Here is a 21780-nt window from a genome sequence, read left to right as displayed (position 1 = left end):
TTTTATTTACAAAACAAAAGACAGAAACAGAGCTGATTTGCGACTTTGACTATTATGTCATAAGGCTACCTGTCCTAGATATACACTGGCGGGTGATGAACACTCAGAAAATGCCAAATGAGGTACCTCTGCAGTCAAAATGTCACCTTTGTGCGTAGCTCATCCAGAAAGGTTCACCTTCTGGCCAGTGATCACCATATATTTCACTGTATCTTCCTCTGCATTTTCTACTTTTCTCAGTGTGTTTTCCAGAAGGATATTCAAAATAAAAAACTAACACAAATGGGCTTACTTCAGGGACGTGGGGAGTATTTGAAGAGCACAAAGAGACATCACAGACTAAAAACCATCTTTGTTGATGGTTGGTGATTGAGTTAAGCTGCCGATGTTACTGCTTCTGGCCTTGATTCTACAGGACTCATAATCCTTTCCAAGAAGTCATGTAATTAATGAAAACTGAATGGATGCAGACTACTTTATGGATAGGTATTTCTGGTATCCAATAGGACAATGCAAAATAATACTCCAAACAGGTGATTCATCCAAATAGGTAGATTAAAGAGAATTTTGTATATAAATCATAATGGCCTAAAGAGAAATTTGTGCTTCAAAAAACAAAAAATAATATTTCTACAAAAGGGCACAGTGTGATACCATTACAGTGGGCATCATTTAAAACATACCTGCCATACTCCCTGAACCTAAATTAACTTCTTTGGACTGTAAGACAGTCACTAATAACAGTCCACTAACTTTTATTCTAACACAACACATTCAGTCTCTTTTATATTATCTCTGGTTGTGTTCTTACTATAACTGACAGAATCGAATACTTGTGGCAAAGACCACAAGCCTAAAACAATTTCTTTTTGGCTCTTAACCAAATAAAGTATGCCACTCCCTGTTCTAAGAGGTGAAGTTTGTGAACTGAACTTATATTTATCAATACACACAACACAATGTAAAAGTTGGGTGATTATCAGGACTGATGGAGAATATGGAGAGAAGAAAAAAGAAAGAGGAGTTTGGGTTAGCTCTCAGAGCCTCTGGCCCAGCTTCAAACAGATTCTGCAAGGGTGTTCATCAGGGTGAAAAAAAATAAAAAAAAGAATTGAAAGGAATTATTTAAATTCTCACAACAGAATTCAGAATTTGCCAACAAATCTTTGGTATTACAAACGTGGATCTCTCAGGAAGCAATAACAAAGACCAACTACCTTCTCTTGAGAAACACGTCTCCACGTTGCTTAGCCTTAAACTGATGGATAATATAGCATAGCTCAATTTCTCTAGATCCCAGATCCCCCAGCCCCAGAAGAAACTGTGGTTGGAGTCCAGGACCCACAGGAGGAAGCAACACACCGTGAGGAGGCTCCCACCTCAGTTGCCACTTAGGATCTCATCACTAGGGCCAGAGGGATATTACAGTGCCCAGGGAGTTTGCCCTGCACGCAGCTGACATGGCTTCAATCCCCAGCATCCCACAGGGTTCCCTGAGTCCACCAGGAATTGTCCCTGAGCACAGAGTCAGGATTAAGTTCTGAGCACTGGCGGGGGAGTGTTTCTCCCCCTCAACAACAACAACAAAAACCCCGACAAATAAATCTAGTTATCAGTCCAAACGCACAGCCTTGGGACATTAAGGTAACTAGAAAACAACCAAAATAACCAAAAGGTAATTTTACTTTATACTCCGCATTTCAAAGAATTGAGAAAGAGAACTCAGATTGCACAGAACTGCATTTCAAAAATTTCCCTTTCCCCTTACCAAATCTGTCCAATCATAGCTATTCCAGAGACTAATTCAACAAAACCTGAAACTTTATTCCAACCCCAGACCCATAAAGTCTTTGTTTCTCTTACACCCAGAATTTTCCATGCGGTTCTATTTCTCTCTTAATAAGCAAGAAAGGATCCTTTATCTACAGGAGAAAAGATGGCAAAGCTAATCAAAGTAACTACCTCTCTTTAAGAGAGGGCTTGCAGGTAGGTAGAAGGTAGGCTTTAAACTTTAATCATTTCCATCCTGTCATATCATTGGAATTGTGAGAGAAAACTGGGGAGGGGAGGTGACTGATTTAGCAGAGTGATCAGTAAAGAGCTCTCTCAGAAAGTGACATTTAAAGCCATGATCTGTAGGATAATGAACCAGCTGCCCAAATTGCAGGAGGAAAGGCTAACACAATAAGGAAACCCTGTGTATTCCCCAGGACTGAAACAGTCAACTAGAGCAAATGAACATGGGCCAACCTTAAGGGAGATGGGGCTGAGAAATGGGCAGAACCAAGTTTGGGGCCGTTTTCTTAGTTTCTCACAAGTAATAATTTCCATATTATATTTAGTACAATTTGCTCGAGCGGTAACATCTCCATTGTGAGACTTGTTGTTACTGTTTTTGGCATACAGAAAACACCATGGGTAGCTTGCCAGTGGTGCCTGCTCAAGCAAATCGATGAATAATGGGATGACAGTACTACAGTGCTACTTAGTACAATAAACAGTCAACAAATCAGGACACAAACAGATAACCCTGAATTCCCAGGGAATGGATTTGGGAGAGGACAGGAAACGTCACTGCTATGTGAAAATGGTGAGGTGTAAGCTAGGAAGGAGAGAGTAGGGAACACAGGAAATGATTTCATTCAATCTGCAGTGATTGAAGAGAAGTTCAATTATGTGTGAAGGCAGGAAGGTGATTCTTGGCCACCATCAATTTACCCTTGAATAAAGGGTGTTGGGGAAAAACAATATGTGGGTAGAAATCTCAATAATTCAGAACCAGAGAGTAATTCACAGCAGATAAGGAGCTCACTTTGATCAGGAGAGGTCAACCCAGGTTTGATTCCTGTCACCCTTTAGGGTCATTGAGCCAACCTGGAATGATCCCTGAGTGCAGAGTCAGTAGCGAGCACTCAGCACTGACTGTTGTGCCCCTCCCAAGAAAAATCCAACACCAAAAGAAATCTCTTTTGAGGAGCCAGAAAAAGCACAGCTGTTAAGGCACTTACTCAGTATTCATCTCTCGCACCACACATCATCCCCCCGTGAGTACCAACCAGAACTAAGCCCAGAGCACAGAGCTAGGAGTAACCCCTAAGCAATGCCAGCTGTGACCCCAGAACAAAATAATTCAGTCTTAAAATTTAATCTATTATATATTAACTAAAATTATGATATTTAGAAGTTACAGTACTTAAGCTCAATTGCCACAGCTTCCTCATTAATGTCCAATAGTGTCTGACAACAAACAAGTATTCAAGAAATATTTGCAGAATCAATGCAATTACCTCTGGCAACGATCTCTCTGATACTTTAAATATCTAAGCAATATCTTTTGATTAAAATAAATTATGCTCGATAAAATACAATCGTATATTTGGAATGTGAAAAACATACTCATTACCTTCATAACACAAATGACAAGAGGTACATTTCAAGAAAATGATCTTGTCTAGCAAAGTCTGAATTTAAGGAAAATAATTTGTAACTTTGTTCTGTTTGACCTCTATTTAATATTCTTTTTCAAATTCTGTGGCACGTGGGTCCTCTATTGTAGACGACCTCATATTTCTTCTGGAAGCAAATGGGGAATAAATTAGAAAGACTGACAGTGGTTCAGCTTAAATGTGATATATAGAATCAAATAATCGCATATCTACCTCACGTGATCTTTTCGGGGGGGGGGGCAGCCTGGGAAGCAAGATTCAGAGGACACCATCCAGGCGCCAAGATGCAGTGCAGGCCCTGCCTCAGAGTCATTCCCCAGCCCAGACTGTCCATACCCGCTTCTCATCCTCCACTCCCACTCCCAGCAGTCTATGTAGTTAACAGGTTAACTGTCACTGTAGCACTGTCATCCCATTGTTCATCGATTTGCACAAGCGGGCACCAGTAACATCTCCATTGTGAGACTTGTTGTTATTGTGTTTGGCATATTGAATACACCATGGGTAGCTCTGCCATGCAGGCAGGATACTCTCTGTGGCTTGCCGGGCTCTCTGAGACGGATGGAGAGAGGGACACGGAGGAATCAAACCCAGGACAGCCACATGCAAGGCAAACACCCTACCGGCTCCAGCCCAACAGATTAACTGTGGTGCATTAAAATGTTGGTGGACATTAATGATCAGTGTGAAACTGTCCCTTGGGAATTACATAGCTCATCTCTGCACATAGTATATATACACTGAAGACAGTGGGAGTCAAAATGGCGCAAGCATCCCCAAAGGGCCTTCCTGTACTAGAGGAATTAAATATGCATTGCTAGACTTTCAAGAATTGGGTCAAGTGAGTGAGAAGCAGTTCTAGGCAAAAAGTTCCATTCACGTCAATACACTACAGCAGCCAGTTGAGAATCAACCACGTTCTCCCATGGATGTATAAGCAATGCCCCTCCCCCCACTACTCCTCTCTCCCATATACCCATATAATTTCTATTATTTCATCCAACTCTTTCTTGAAGAATCCAAATTTTTTAATTCTGTGATAGTCTATCATATCTCACTTCGACTTTCTTCTGGAATGTTTAGGAAACTGTCTGATCCTCCGGGTCCTTTCTAGTCACAGATGGGGGAAAAGAGTGAGAGAGAGGGAAAAAGGCGTCTGACTCCAGTTTTAGAGAATAGGATTTGATTCCTACTGCTTACTTTAGTACCCCCTTGGATAAAGAAAGTTCTGTGAACTTCGACCCTGAACTCTATCCTTAATCCTACAGCACTGAACTTGTACAAATTTGCTAAAAATCTCCTGAGCTTGCTAGCATCTCCTGAGTTACAAAATCGGTATGAAAACATTTATTAATTTACATCTAACAGAAAAGTTCATGAAAACACACTGGATATAATTATTTGAGGGAAACATTCATAGTTTCCTAATGTTGATTAGGGGGGTCACACCTGGAGGTGCTCAGAGCTTCCTCAGCTCTGTCCTCAGGAATCACTTCTGGCAGGGCCCAGTGGACCATATGCGGTGCTGGGGATCGAACCTGAGTCAGCATACAAGACAAGGGCCCTACCCACTGTGCCATTTCTTTAGCTCCCCATAACTTCCTGATTTTGAATACAGCTATGGGCACTCACATACACATTTTCTGTCATCATTACAAAAACTGACATAAAAAATGTGCAATCCTATTTCACAGGCAACTATGTGAAATTTTGGTATTGACAAAAACAAAGCCATTTTGGGAATAAATGAGAATAAGCAACATGAATTGATTGGTCTCGAAGATTTAAACATTCTTTAGAGCAGGGCCACCAGAATAATACCTCTTGATCATTATCTGACTCAGTGACTATCACAACAACCTTAAGAACAATCAGTTCTGCAAACTGATCTAACAGGAAAAAGGGAAAAAGCCTTCTTCCTGCTGCCTATCCAAGTGGGTCACTGCTGTTTTTCTCTCTGTTCAGCCTTTCTTACAGAAGTTTGCCAAGTTCTTATGTGGTTCACTGCACATTTTAAATCTGGAAGTGGTTGGTGGCCAAAGAAGGTCAGATTCTTGCTACCAAGCAAGGTTGGGATATGCCTGGGAAAAGGAAGAAGCTGAGATTTAGGTCACCACTGGGGAGATGATTTGCGTTTACTAGATACTTACAGTTTATTCACGCCTATCTATGGTCGTGGACTTTTTTAAAAATATTCTAAATTAAGAGTGATATTTTAAATGCCTTAAAGGTGATCTACAATTTTTTTAAATAAAAATGAACCAATCATCCTATAAACAGCAGAACTGCCGTCTTCTGTAAATAGAACTGGCAAACATTTCATCACTCTTAAAATATCACCTTCCTTGATTTCTTGCCACCTCCCACCAATGCCTTCCTTTTCTTTGCAGAGTTCCTTAAAGCAACACTCCAGAGTGTTCTAGGAGGACTTGGGGGCCAAGGTTAATGCTACAAAGACAAGAGGGAATGGGCCTATGGCTTATTGTTTTTCGTGCTTTGCCCTGAATGCTGCAGATTTTCTTAGTTTTCTTTTCCAGGGATTACTGAGTAAGTGTACTAGAGCCTTCTATAATGGATAACATAGCAATTTTTGATCCATAGGCAAAATCTTAAGCTTCAGCACTTACCTAAATTATTTTTATTTTCCTGAACACAAGATAGGCAAGAGCTGCCTTACAAAGCTAGAAGCAGGGTTTTCCTGCATAATGAGTTTCAAAAAAGAACAGAGCACAAGTTCTGATGCTGAGTAAAATCCTGGCTAATTTTATTTTGATACTACTGGCATATTTTTTCTTACTGAAGCCTTCAACTTTGACTTTGGGAAATTCTCAAAAGTTACTTCTACCATCTCACCATTAGCAGTCAATGAAACTCTGACATATAAACAGTTATTTCTTTGAGTGTATAATTATATTGTGGAGATTGCTTAGAAAATCTTCAAATATTAAGAATTCTAAGATCTCTATGTATTCTATAACTCTCTTTCTTATGGTAGGATATGAAATTTCATACATATTCCTTGGTGGGCATAACTATAACTTTAAGTTGCTTCAAACGATCCAACTCTCCCCTTGCCCATAGTAAACCTCAGTTCCTAGCCAGGCACAATCCTTCCTAAAGCTTTGTCATCAGTGTCTTTCTGATTAAGTTCTGCTCAGTAGGGTTTCTCGTAATTTTTTATCTGTTTGTGGGCCACACCCATTGGTGTTCAGTGAATACTACTGGCTCTGTGCTCAGGGCTTATTCCTGACAGGACTGGGGTGCCTGGGATTGAACCCAGGATGGCTGCATGCAAGGTAAGTGCTCTCCTCGCTATAGTATCTCTCTGACCTCAAATCCTGGTCAGTTTTATATAATGAAAGTGTATCATGTTTTTGCAATGATGCCCTAAAAGTGAGGGATGACCTTCTGCTTCTCAGAGAGTAGATTTTCTAGCTGTCTTGGATGAGCTTTCTTGGATATCATGGTGACCAATCTGGAAGATGAAAGCAAATGTCTATAGTGACAAAATGAGAAGATTCGAATATCAATCCTTGATGGTAACAAAGAGAACTGCCAAACCACCCCTCATCTACCTGTCCCAGTTTACTTAATGAAAGAGATAAAGCATTCTTCCATCCATATATACATAGTGTTGAATCTCTTTTATCTAGAGTTTACTATATGATTTACAGCAACTGAAAACCTGAACATAAAGTTAAATGTAGTTATGTCTATAAAATAGTCCAAAGAGCCTGTTTATACTGGGGTAAGAGTTTTAACTCTCCTCCACAAAGAATTCCTTAGTATGTCTAAAAGTTCTATGGCTGAAGAGAACCCATACAAAAAGGCAAGGCAAGGGACCCATATAATAAAGCAAGACTAGCATCCTTACCCAAGAAGCAAAGGCTTGATCAGTTCAGCCTATGCACATTATTACTAACCCAGGTGTACTGCCAGGTCAATTCTAATTTTTCAACTGCAAGTTCCCTCCATCAAGTGAAAACTAGATCTCACAGCACACGATGGGTGTAATTAGGACCAAGGGCTGACAAAGACTGGACAAAGTCCATCAGCTTCATGACTTGTATCTAAAATCAAAGAGGCCTTCATAGAAGAAAAGTCAAAGCACTAATGCACAAAACAGCCTTTAGTTTTAAATCAATAATACAGCAATTAAACAATATAATTATTAACTATAGGAGTTACAAAAGTTCACTAGGAGATGTCCTCTAGTTATGGCTAGTCTCATGGAGTACTAAGACCATAAATACAAAACCATATTAAAACAGCTGCAAGAGTAGGCATAACATATTATTTGTTCAATGCCACAGGACTGTTGTACTATTTGGCTAGCTATGTGTTTGACACATATCATTTGGAATTTTAAATGAGTATTAGTTTCCCTATTCACAGAAAAAGAAACTGAGACTTTGAAATATGAAATAAATGAGCTAAGACAGCATAGTCAGTTTACAATAGTAACTATAACTGAGCCCAGGATTTTCTATAAACTTAATTACCTTGCAACACAATGTTAGAGAAAAAAATTGTAAGAAAACTATTTCTTTTCTGTCTTTGGGACTACCATGAAATATTCTGTTCCTATCTCCACTTTATATTAACATAAATACTTCAAAACAAAGCAAAACATAAAAACCTGGATTTTTTTTTTTGTCCAGAAAGAGTAAATAATGCTAGAAGACAAATGAAATAACTCACATTGTTTTTTTTTTCTTAATTTCATCTTTTGCTAACAGTTTCAATATAAGGGTGACCTACATGTCCCTCTATCAAGGGTCATTATGCTCCCTTTAATCTGTAAAATATTAAGACTAAAAAGAAACCTCTATAATGAAATGTTCTCATGTAATTACATCTCTTTATGCCATTCCTTTGGAAGCAGGTCTGATTTATTTCCTACCTCTTTGTTGAACGTCCAATTTAATAAAAAGAAAGAACACTGAAAGAAATCAAGCCCTTAAAAGCATTCATTGGATATGTCAAGCCATTTATCCAGGATTCAAACAAGAAATATCTTAAAAACAAAAACAGGTAAGAACTCAAGTCTCTTTATTAAAAATAAAATTGTTGCAAACATATATATGAATATGTGCTTGAGGGTTTTATATTTAATGTATATAAAGCACAGTAATTATGTTAATATTTTATCATTAGAATAATTAATGTTTTCTTGGGAGACTGCAGGATAAAGAATTAGATTATGCCCAGAAAATGTAGTCAAACAGAAGGTTAGAGCTCCCTCTTTCTTTTTCATGAAAAAATTCATCAGAAATTCTCTCCTAAGGGAGGAAAGTTATCAAACAGCCAGGGAGCACTCAGACTCAAAGTAAATTATTTTTGCAGTCTCTACAGATGCCACACGCATTAGAGTACATTTATTGGTTACTCCTTATGAATATTCATTATTTGTTAAGAGATAAAAGTAGTAGAGAAAGAGCATTTTAACAGCAGAAAATACTCACAAAGCCATTTCAAATTGCTCCAGCCATTTTTTCTTTAAATCCTTTGTTTTGCAATAAAATTCTAACCCATTTTGTCCTTGGGTATGGATGAGGTAGAAGCCATAAGACCACTGTTGAAAGTAATATCACACAGATTAACACGCATTATTCATTAAAAACATCTATCCAACTTCTTTTCAGCGTCATCAGTAATCATCATCAAACCTTGTCAGTGTAAATAATCGAGCTTATTATAGTCCACTTCACAGATACAACAAGTTCTATGCCAAGTGCGTTTTCACTGTCTTTAAGACATTAAGTTAATCATATCAGCTCTGGCCCTGTTCAATTATTTTTCACAAACATCTGCTCCTAGTTAATCTCTAGAAACTAAACACCTGGATTGATAAATCATCTTTCATATGAACGTATAAATACACTTCAGTATATGATCAAAGTTCTGAGTAAATGACAGCTATTAGCTTCCAAAATTTTACCTTCTTATTTTCTTTATCAGTTGTAGGATTGTTGGCTATTTTATACTGCTGAAGATCTATTATCTCCTTCATTTCATAGTTATCACCTTTTCTTTTACAGACAATTACTGCCAAATCAAATAAGAAGATATGCCTGGAGGGTGGGGAGGCAAGGGGTGGGGGGGGAAGGACACAGAAAAGAGACAAAAGTATGCATATTAATCTTCCATGGCAAAACTTATTAAATCAACCATTTTCCCTTTCAGTTGATGATAAAGGCCATGTGCACAGTGGAAGGCATGACATGTATGTTGGCACCACCCTTCAATAAGCAAATGCTGCCAGCACCTCAACTTCCTCATTTAATATTAAACATAAGCAAAATTGGGGGTGGGGATATAGCTCAAAGGAACTGAGTACATGCTTAGCATATGCAAGGCTCCAAGCTCTAATCCCAGGGCCACTAGACCCCTGAGCAATTGGCGGGTATCCCTCATGGTCCCTACTGCCCCAGACAGAGCAGGGTACAATGCTAAACTACTCTCACTCACACCTGGATAGCTGGGAATGGCCTCTCCCCCAAACCTCTCCCCAACACAGCGGGATCTAGCCCCTATTAAAAATTAGGCAAAATTATAGCAAGAACAAAACAGGCGTGGTGGCTCCTTAAGGAACTAAGGGAAGCCCACAGAGCATTCTTCATGCACAATTAATCCTGCTTTATTACAAAACTCAACATGTACAGTGTCACAGATGAGAACTATAGCATTTCACTTATGATACCAAGAGTCAGCCAGAATGCCTTGAGCAGCATTCACCCCTTTCACAAAGATCACTCAGTCAAAGATGACCCCAGGACCATCTGCTGAGTTAGGTATTGTTATCATCTTCATTTCACTGAGTAGGACATTGAGGCTGAGAAGCATTAGATAACGTATTTGAGGACACAGTGCGAGAGAGGGAGGGAGAAAGAGAGAAAGGAGGGGGGGAGAGAGAGAGTGAGAGGGGGAGAGAGAGAGAGAGAGGCAATCTGGAAGAGGGAAGCTAAATTGGGGAGGGAGGAGGGAGACTGGGGACACAGGTGGTGGGAAATGTGCACTGGTGGAGGGATGGGTGCTGGAACATTTTAGGACTGAAACCCAATATTGAACAGCTTTGTAACTGTATCTTATGATGATTCCATTACAAGTAATTAAAATTAAATTTTTTAAAAAAGAGGATGTTGTTCTCTGAAATTTAATGGACGGCCAGGACCTCTGGCTGTGGGATGTATAAGCAAAATTGTTAGATTTATATGTTGGCATGTTTCTTCTTTCTTGTCAAAATCAGTGTGCTCAGTGGGAAAAATGCCTTAAAAACTTAAGTTCCAGTATCAAGACTTACATCTTCTTGTAAACCATTGTTAACACCCATACGTTTTTTTTAAACAGTGATAATGATGCATTCGCATCGCACTAACAGTTGCATCATTCCCAAAGCCTGTTTTGCTGCAGAAGCTAAAAGCATCTGAGCTCCTGAGAGCCGGGGTGCCTGGCAGAAGCAAGAGCTGCTGCTGCCCCCTGCCGGCTCACTTCCTACCTTCAGAACTTCCAGAAAAGGGCCTTTTCAACAACAAAAGACACCTATGACAATTAGCATCTGCATAATAAGAACCACCAGGTCACCCTCACTAATCTTTAAGGGCTCCAAACACAAATTTCCCTCAAGCAAATCTCACTAAATGGTCTTCGCTTCTTTCTTAGAACACTGTGATTTTTGGTTTAAACCTCATACCAAAAGAAGCAACAAAAAAATCCAACTGTGCTTTTATGGTTTTCAATTGTAACTTTATTTCTATTCTTTTCATAACGTGTACATTTTAACTATGATTCTCTTCGCCTTCCCTTCTTAAGGACTCAAATTCAGACAAATCTATCAATAGACATGAAGCAGGAGGACAATATCTAATAAATCTTTATGAGAAAATTTTAGAAAGCCTCTTTCTCCCTTTTCCCTTGTCTGAGGGAACTGTTTCTCAGATGTTTTCAGTCTTTCCTCTCTTGGTACTAATAGCTTACTTTGAAAGCAAACCTTGCGCCTCCCTCCCCTCCCCTCACCTTTCCTGTTTGGTATGCTTGTCAAGGGTAGTGATTCGAATTTCACCATCTCCCTGGGGTCTTCCAAACAGCAAAACAGGTTGGTTCTAAAATATAAAACGTTCATCATAATCAGACAGAAATAGAAACAAATTTAGAGAATATATTTGTTAGACACAGCGACGGCATTCCATCATAAATTTTAACATTTTTCATTTTTTAAACACACGTGCTCCAAGAAATCCCAGTCCCTACAACATGCCTTTTAAAAGTCTGTCCTTTTAAAAAGTGGTCATCAGCTCAGGAGGAATACTGATGACACCGATTAATTTTACTTAAAACCCCAATGGGGAAGTTAGTTAACAAAAGAGAAAACTGAATGAATTCAAAAATTACAAGAAAATTACAGCACTAATATTCAAGAACATCTATTATGTGTCAACCACTATAGGAAGTTTAGGATAAAATGATACAGAATTTGCCCTCATGAAACAGACAGCTCTTTGAACACTCCCAACTATTGCCCATCTCTAAGTATTTCCCTTGCGATGGCTTCTGCTCTCTGCATAAAATCTTCTTAACCACAGAGACATATTTGTTCTTAGTTCTAACCTAACCCCAAGCAAAAAAACCTAGCACATAGCAAGTTTCCAATAAATACACATTAAGATGAATAAATTAACAGGACTCAGAGCTGCAGATATAATACAGCACTTAAGGGGTTTTCCTTGAACATGGCTGACACCCGTTTGATCTCCAGCGTTACATAGGGTCCCCTGGCACCACCGGTCCTGCTCCCCGAGCAGAGAGCCAAGAGTAAATCCTGAGCACTTGTAGGTGTGCTCTGCCCCCCTCCACCAACCCACCCACCCACCAATTTAACAAGAAATCTTCCGTCAATACATATGAGAGTGAAAAATAAAAAGGACTCCAGGCTTAGAATTCCTACTGAGGAAGGAGGCACAGTGCAACAGACACTGATTGCTCAACAGCCATATGGGTACTCCCAAACAGAGGAATCCGGGGAAAGAAGAAAGAAAACTTGGAACAATAAAAATCTGAAGTTAGCTATCTTTTCTTCAAAACAACTCAGAGTTCTCCGCCGCCCCCCGCCCCCCCCCCCCGCAATTCTCGGTGAGAATGCTGGATAGCATGATGATCACATACCAAATTTTCTATAGATAGCTGAAACTGTTTAATTTCACGGAGGGTCTCATTATCTCTTTTCACTTCGTTCACATATTGTGCCAAGTCCTGAAGAATAAAGAGAAGGGTGCAAAAACAAAGGCACAATAAGATGAGCAGAGAGATGAGGACTGTTTGAAAGAAAACACATTATTAATTCCATTAGTGGTAAAAGTAACCACCATAACTTTTCAGTGACAATAAAAATGAATGTCCAATCAATCAAAGCTGCATCTCAAAAGCAATTTAAAAAATGTCTGGAGTGCAGCTGGGAAGACTGAAGCGGTGTCATTCACCGCACCCCTGCGGAAAGTGAAGCTTCAGGAACACAAAAGCAAACACATCAGGCCACCACACAGAGCAGCGACACTGGAAACAGGGTCAGAAAAGAAATGTAAACTCCAATCAGCTGAATAAGTGGCCTAGAGAGAATCACATCTATCCCGGGTCAGACAGAATAAGGCACGCAGTCAAATTAGACCATGAGTCTGGGAGGACTGTTTTCTGAAACCAGTGTATTACTTCCTGGGGTCATTCAGGCAAGGAAGCAGGTTTGGGTTCCATCACAAGTGTCAGCAAAGGGGAAGCAAAGGAGAGGTAAGAATAAGAAATTCTGGAGCTCTGAAATGAACGAAAGTGAGCAAACGATGCCAAGTTCTCCATAGGCTTTCACCTGTTTTAAAATGGCCTTGGTCATAGAGGAGAAACATGAGCTAATCTTTCCATAAAGCAAATAGCTATTTATATTAGAAGCTCTCCAGATTTCCCATTTTTTATCTTGAACTCCTTTACATTTCTCTATGCCCTCTTAAATTCACCGGCAGCAGTAGAAGTATGATGAAAAGCAGTTCCTAGCCTTGTTCTTCTAAATAGAAGTTGGAGTTTTCATAGGTATACCTATAAAAGATTTCTTTAAAAAATTCAAAGTTGGCATGATCTTTTCATAAAAAAGTAATAATAATCCGTGTGGATGCTTCCTGATAGGATACTAAAATCAGCTAAAAAGCAGAACTGACACTGAAATTGGCACAGAGAGGCAAATAAGTAATTATGGGTTGCTAAAGATATGACAATGAACAGAGTTGCAATGGCATTCTGTTTTTGAGACTATTTGTTTTTAAGTTAAGGAAAGTATTTCAAGGTCATTTTAGTGTAAGACAGAAACTGGGGTTTTTCTATATCCTTTAATATGTTAAAAAAAAACTGCCCATACCTCCTATAGTTAATTTTCAGAATTACCTGAAATACAGAGACCCAAAATAAATCCTCTTGTCGAGATACATGGTCTCAACAAAGGTAAATATGGAAGATCATCCTTACTTATAAAAAACTTCTTTTTTTTGCACCCTCCCTTTCCTCAGGGGTGTGGTAAGTGTAAGGGAAATGTGAGAGCAGTTCCATGAGGTTGTTACTTACTCTGACCTGTCAACTTACTCAAACAAATTGTTTTCTCTTAGTAACCATGAAAGGAATCTGAAATAAGATCATTACACTATGAAAGCTGCTATTCTTTCATAAATATCTGACATTTTCATATATCTCTTGGTTTTATGTCTTGTTATCTAACAATAAATCTCCAAAAGACTTTGTCAAGATAAAAATGCCCAGTTCTCCGCCAACAAAACCAAAACTATGTATTTCTGCATACTGCCATATATATCACCATGTCATACATATGAATTAAGAGCATGTATTCTTTTATTCTTAGGCAAGAATTTAGAAGACAAGTTCCTGAGACATTTGACTTTTACCTTCATTGCATCAAGAGCCAGTTTCAGGTTTGCCTTCTCCAAAGGATCAGTGGTGTGTTTGACCAGTTCCTAGACAGAAGACAGAGTTAAGTACGACCTTTGTCAAGTTAAAACAAAGACAAGGAAAAAGAGTTAAAATAGATCATTTTGATCATTATTTATACCGTAGCATAAAAAAATCTGACTTAAACAAGACTCGACATTTTAGCAAACATTTCAAGTTACATAAAGAACCAACTAATACCAAAAGAACCAGAGAGGAAAATTTTAAAATGCCCGTCACTCAATGAATCTGAGTTCTCTCCCATACCTTGATACCAGTGTTCTTCCCAGATGCTGGAGGATCTTCCCATTGCCAGTTGAATGGATTTTTCTACACTTTCACACTCAACTTCTCTATCACTTTTGATGACTACACCTCTATTTAGCATCAGGATATTGGGATCATCTGTGGTTGTTACTATTTGTTAGTCCATTCTAAATTTCTATTTGTCAGTTTTTCAAAATCCCTTGTCTTTACCTTAAAGAATCATTGTTTCCTTGATCTTCACCCTTCCCCCCCCTTATATTACATACCCTACAAACTGTACCAGAACAATAGTTCAAATTGTTCAAAAAAAATTAAAATCATTTGTATTTATCTAGTGTGGCAATCACTCTAAACACCATATGCTTGGGGTAAGGAATATGGCCTGTGGGGGTGGGGGCTATATAGTGTGCTGAATTCCATCTCAGTATACACTGGCTCCCCACTCGAACACCACTGGAAGTGGTCCTGTGGTTCCCAAGCATCATCAGGTTTAATCTACAAATCCACGGAGCCAGGCTCAGTATGGCTGCAAGTAGCCATAGGAACTATCCCCAACCTGGATGTAGCTGCTATTAAAACTTGCTTGTTGCTCAACGCCAAATTCATACAAGTTCCAGACCTCTACAGCCACTAGAGAGCTTAAAACTCAGTTCGATCAGGCCCACAGACCCAACAGGCTCAAGCAACACGCTTTCACCACCATTCTGTTCTTTTCCTATGTTTAGACTCTTCCATCAGTCTAGCCCCTAAGAGAACCATGTCCTCCTGAAGTTAACACCGAGAGCTCCTCCCTCAAAACCAGTCCTCCTGGTAGATGTCCTTGCTTATTTACAAAGAGATCATAATGACAGGTCTCTGATCAGCCTTCTGGCTTACAATTTCTGCTCACTACAAACTCTTCATTCGGTGGGTGCCAGAATCCAGTTTCTAAAGTGCAAATCATATCATGCCTCTCTCTCCTATTCAGACTTCTGTGCTGAGCACAAAATTATCTGGTTGCCATTCATTCCTCTCAGATAACTTGTGGTCTGAATTCCATGACTCTCTCCTAAATTCTTTCTACTTCTACCCAACAATCTAGTTTATATATGCACTAAATTAATTCCAGTCTCAAAAATATTTTCCAAGATCAAGGAGAGAGTAGAAGGGTGAGGGTGGGCCCAACCCCAGTTTGACCCCTGGCACCACTTGCTTCGTCCCTCCCTTCTGCGTCCTGGCATTGCAGGGCTTAGCCCTGTAGGTGCCTGAGCATGGCCGGGTGGCCCTAGCGACCCCTGGCACTGGAGGATCCATGCAACACCACATGCTCGGACCCACAAAATGAACCATCAACCAGGATAATAGGCTATCACTGGAGGTGATCCCAAGGGGCCTGCTGAGCACCACTCATTAACCGTCTTCCTCCCAAGTCTATGTTTTAGGAACTGAAGTGCATAGGCATGCTGTTTTCTCTCCTCCTTCAATCTACCCTAAAAACTCTGTTTTCCTTTAACCCTCAACTCAAGCATCAGTGCTCGAAACCCCCAGTCTCATTCAGCATAACTAGCTCTGCCTTTTTCAGTATCACCTCTGGACCCTCTGTCTCGGTCACAGTGAGCTACACTGGGCTGATGACACTCCGAGCCACCATCTCTGTGGTTTATCAGTGCTCGGGGGAGGGGTGTATCAGGAGACCTTAATGATGTTTGTAGGTGAGGGAAACCCCAGGGTCTCTCTGCAGACTTTGGGGTTTGAATAAGATCAAACACACAACAAGGCAAACACTTTTAACCCCTCTCTCTGCTATCTCTCTAGCCCCAAAGCTATTCTTATTTCTATTACTTTTACTTTATTAAATAACCATCCCAAGTTTCAAATACCTGCTATAAAATAATCTGTTTTATAAATCTTTGTCTGCAAAAGTGACTTCAACATTAAAGTATATTTACTGCCAAGCAGAAAATGTTCAAAATCATATAGCATTCATCCAGCAAATTTCCAGGTGGCTGAGGAAATTTACTCTATCTTCTTTCAAGATAAAATACATTTCTAGAATTTTAATTTTGTGTGGTACCAACAAATGAAACTTTTCATATTGTGAAAAGATTATTCTGGAACTAAACGCAGTTTTGAAATTTAAAAAAAGAAAAGAAATGTTTTAAGTTCACTAAATATCAAAATAGTATGGTCATTTTATGCTTAAGTCTTATAGTGACCAAAGTAAATATTTCGTGATAATTTCATCTTCTAAATTCTTCAACTTATATTTGACTATATCAGTTAGAAAATAAATTATCTTATTTCAGACATGTTTTTAGCTCCATGATGTCTCAGAAACTGATTGCCTAAAGTCTTCCTTATTATTTTTTCATATAATTCAATTTGATTAAGTTGCTGTGGGTTTAGGTCTTATAAATGTTTTAATGCATTTTTAAAGAACAATCAAGGTTTGAAATTTTCTGATTTCTCAGTAGAACAAAAATAGATATGACTAATAATTTTGCAGCCACAGTTCAAGAAATTTAATATACAAGATGTACAAAGCACAGCAGACTCAAAATTATATTTCACATACAGGTAGTAGATCTTTTTAAAATGACATTTCACAAGCATCAGCAGAGTTGACAGACTAATACAGTAAGACATTTCTTTGGAGCAGAACTAATGAGTCTCTTGGTACAGCTATCAAATTAAATTTATAAGACTCTCTACCCTCATTAGAGGACTAACCGTGGAAACCATAAGCTTTGGGGTTATAACAAAAATCACTTCAAAATAAATGTAGTCTTATTATAATTTACTATAGCAGAAAGCAACACAGAACATGACACAATTCTCTTTAGTTTATAGTTATAAGACAAAAGGTCTAATACAATTAACCTGTCAAAATTCAGATATATAGCACCATTAAGATTCTAGCAAATGATTAGTGCTAAATATACAGAACGTGACAAAAGGGACATTTTTATTTTTCCTTATTTCTGACTTTTGAGGTAACCAGTTCTTTTTAAAGGACAGAGTGTGACCTTGTGAAAGATACAGGATTATCTTTTAAAAGGAGAGAAGACTTTCAGCTGTTTTGTTATACTCCACAGAACTGTCAAGGAAAACTTTATGGGAACAGGGCCCAAAATGTGGAGCATGCGAATAGTTGACTCTTCTTGGCTCTTCGCTTTTATCTTTTGAATAAATAAACCAACTCAAAGGACACAACACGTGAGCTGGCTCCACAGTTTTGCATTACATACCTGGAGAAGAAGGTGGTACTTTAAAACGCGCTGCATAGGAACCACCAGCAAGTCTCGAAGCGTGAACTTCCCGTTATTTGCTCTTTTGGAACATTCCTAACGAAATAGTTTCAGAAATGTTTAGTTTGATGGGAATCATAAAACAAATATTGGAAGGTTCCAAAGCCATAAGCAAAACTGATGATACAGTATTTTATTCTCTAATCAATCCTCCTTTAAAATATTAATCAGTAAACAGAACTATTTTATGCGTGAATTTGTGGCCACACCCCAAAGTGCTCTCTCTTGCTCCTGCACTTAAGAATCACTCTTGCAGGACTAAAAAAGAGACAATATGGGTGCCAGGGATCAAACCCACTACACTATCACTCTGGCCCAGAAACATTTTTTTCAGAAAACTGCCAGGGTCTTCCTCTACTTAACTTTTTTTTTGCTCAGCCGAACCATGAGCATCAAGAACAAGTCCCTGTCTATCGGTCTGCCTTCCCCATCATACCTTACTTCATTTCGTTCTCTCCATCAATCCCGTGCTTTGCTCTATTTCCAGCAAAAATTCAAATCCTCTTTAAAAACTGTAATCCCTACCAAAACTAAGATCTCTGTGCCTTGTGGGTCTAACTGTTGTGCATAACGTTTTTCTAATATATCATGACTTTAGACTATTAAGAACTTAGTATTTGCTCAGTGCTTATTTATTAGACTGAACAAAATTGAATGATTAACTCCAAAAGTCCTCTAAAGCACAAAACTACTACTCAATTCAAAGTCTGAAAGTGTCTCAGACATATTTTATTTGTGTTTGTTTGGGGCCACCACCAGCTGTGCTCAGGGCTTACTCCTGGCTTGGTGCTCAGGGATCACTCCAGATGATGCTCAGGGTGCCTTATGTGGTGCCAACAATCTGCAACCGTTCAGTTGCACACATAAGGCAAGTGCCTTCCTTGCTGTACCATCTCTCTGGCCCTCAGATTTTAATTTTTTTAAACCCCCCACTCCTTTCTTAAAAGCTACAGAGCTGGGAGCCAGAGAAATAGCACAGCGGACAGGGCACTTGCTTTATATGCAGCTGACCAGTGTTCGATCCCCAGCATCCCAGATGGTCTCCTGAGCCTGCCAGGATTGATGCTGAACACAGCTGGGAGTAAGCTCTGAGTAACAACCACTAGAGCTTCCCTACCAAAAAATAAATAAATAAGGGCTGGGGTGATAGTAAAGAGGTTAACTCACTTGCTGTACATGTGTCCAGCCCCCTGAGTCCCAATCAGTAAACACCCCACCAGGCAACACCCCACCCCCCGGCACAGAGCCAGGAATAGCACCTATACAAGCTGAGTGTGGCCCCAAAGCAAAACAAAATAGCTTGTTTAGAAGTAGTATTGTTCACTCTTGACATTAACTAAGACATGGTGAAGTATTTTGATTTTTAAAAATCTCAAAGGTTAAATTTAGATGAGTTTAGCAAATCTTGACTATGTGACAAATCACTATTCTGATTTTTCTATTTCTCACATATCTGGGTTGTAGTTCAAAGAAATCATGCATTTCCATAAAACATCATCCTGTAACCTAAGTCCAATCTTGCTCCCACACTTAGCTTTTCTGAAATGCTGAAAGATATATTATTCACAGCCATAAAGCAAACACCATTAGCTCTAATGACCGTAGTGGTTTAATGAGCACTTGACTACAGATATTAGGCAAGAAGAACTGGGGGCACATCCTCACATGTTAGCTCATGTCTTGTCGATTTATTCGGTTCATTGGAAAGATAACTATTTCAACTGATTTCTTGCCTCTACAGATTGTTGGGAGTTCTGGATCATGGGTCTCAAATAGGAGGTTAAACTGCTAATATCATTGTAATGAATGAGTTTTATCATCCCAGCTGCATTTTAAGCTTCCCGGAATTAGGCTGTACTTTAGACTTTTATGTTATGACATCTTAACACAGTGTTAGGAACAAAAGCTATACATTTAAAAATTCACATTTCTATGTTATGAAAGTTAATTTAAAATGGTTGGAGTAAGAAATTAGTTTCTTCAAACCCTAAGTTACAGGCTCAGGAGGTAAAGAACTTAATACCATATGCATTAGTTACAAGGGAGGGCCTGACACCGATGAGGCTTATGAGTACTGAAAGGAATAAAGAGTAGAAGTTATTCTTTAAAACATGTAGTTCCATGCTTAGCCTAAACTCCAATTCTAACTGAGAAGAAAATAAAACGGGATTGCTTAGAGAAGATTAAAAAAAAAGTTTCTCTTACCCTTCATCCCACGTTATGTTGTTCATAACATATGGGGTGGGGTGGGGGAGAAAAAAATCAACAAAAGCAAAAATAACCATAGAGATATGAAGAATATATGAAGAAAATGCCAAAAGAAGACCCAAAAATAAATCAGCTTTCACTCCACTTAGCAGGGACTTGCATAAGATGATAGGAGGAAAGAAGGAAAGAACAATTGTGGAGGTGTTGAAGCAAGTATCTGATTGAGTATTTTTTTATTTGGCACTTAGTCGTTAATTGGGGCTTCTCAAGAGCAGATGACCTGATAAAGATGTGACAGTACACAGACAGGATGGAGTACTACATTGTCAGAAGAGACAAAGTCAGGAAATTTGCTGCTACCATGGGTGAATGTGGAGAGTAACATACTGAAATGAATCAAAGGAGAGGGACAGACACAGTGATGTCACTCATCTACAGGGATCCAAAGAGACAACAGGAGGGGAAGAACTAAGCCCAGAGACAGTGGAGACAAAAGGCAGGGTTGGTCTTTAGTAGGAAGCTTGACACTATGGAGGGAGGGGGAAGGGTCAGGGAGGGACCACTACAGCAATGATGAAAGAAAGCAGTCACACTGGATGCAGAGAGAGGTTCTGAAAGGAGGCAAAGTGATGAGCATAAGCTATCCATTAGAGAACTGTAAACCACAGCGCTGGAAGGAGAAAAAAGAGAGTGAAAAGAGTGCCTGCCAGAGAGGCAGGCTGGGGGCAGAGGGGGAGCTGGGGACACTGGCAGAAGGAAGAGGACCCTGGTGTTGGGATATCTATCGTACCCCTGAAGCCCAATCAGTAACTTTGTAACGTAGGGTAATTTGATAAGTTAATTTAAAAAGAAATGAGGGCTTTTCAGCTGAGAACAGGAAGGCAGCAGCATCAGGCGAAGTCTTTCAAACTCAACCCGAGATCCCCTCTTTCCTAAGAGGACAGCAGCTGCAGGAACTCTTATCTAGAATCCCAGAGAATGCCCCCTGAGCAGGATTTCAGCAGCACCTCTGAGGGAAGAAAGTCAAACCAAGCTGAGAGTTTGACTGACAATTTCCTGATGGCTTTATTGAACTGAAATTTTATATGCTTTTTTTTAATTGGCTTGATGAGAGTTCCATTAGAAACTACTTGAATAAATAGCCAAGTTTTATCTCCTCACTGCATTTTAGGCAGCGTGGCTTATATTCATCTCTAGAATGTTCTTTAAAGAGAAGCAGGAACCCCTTATACTAAACAAAGTTGTAAGGGTGTTATTTAGTGGTGACTTACACTGTCCCCAGACATAGGGTCCACACCAGCAAGGGACTGTAAACAGGACTTCTACGTTCCTTGCAGCACTGTTCACAATAGCCAGAATGGGGAAACAACCTGAGTGCCCAAGAACAGACACTGGACGAAGAAACTATGTTACATCTACACAATGGAATACTATGCAGCTGTTAGGAAAAATTAAGTCATGAAGTTTGCTCATAAATTGATGGACATGGAGTATCACGCTGAGTGAAATGAGTAAGAAGGAGAAGGACAGATATAAAATGACTGCACTCATTTGTGAAATATAAAAGTATTAGTATGAGACTAATATCCAAGGTCAAG

The 21780-nt window shown here is 39.3% G+C and overlaps 1 protein-coding gene across 3 annotated transcripts in view; it reads right to left on the bottom strand.

The window, feature by feature from the left end:
* VAV3 (vav guanine nucleotide exchange factor 3) overlaps positions 1-21780 on the bottom strand; it is a 397029-nt gene that overhangs the window by 181947 nt on the left and 193302 nt on the right. For all 3 annotated transcript variants that reach the window (XM_055145748.1, XM_055145749.1, XM_055145750.1), the window contains exons 10-15: positions 17915-18010; positions 14378-14446; positions 12609-12695; positions 11463-11548; positions 9388-9520; positions 8912-9021 (exon numbers count right to left, since the gene is read on the bottom strand). In XM_055145748.1, coding sequence (XP_055001723.1) covers positions 8912-9021; positions 9388-9520; positions 11463-11548; positions 12609-12695; positions 14378-14446; positions 17915-18010 — 581 coding nt within the window. The remainder of the gene's footprint in view (positions 1-8911; positions 9022-9387; positions 9521-11462; positions 11549-12608; positions 12696-14377; positions 14447-17914; positions 18011-21780) is intronic.

The sequence above is a fragment of the Sorex araneus genome, chromosome 8 (assembly GCF_027595985.1).
Source record: "Sorex araneus isolate mSorAra2 chromosome 8, mSorAra2.pri, whole genome shotgun sequence".
In the NCBI taxonomy this organism is placed as follows: domain Eukaryota; kingdom Metazoa; phylum Chordata; class Mammalia; order Eulipotyphla; family Soricidae; genus Sorex; species Sorex araneus.
This window is presented reverse-complemented; position numbering and strand designations above follow the sequence as displayed.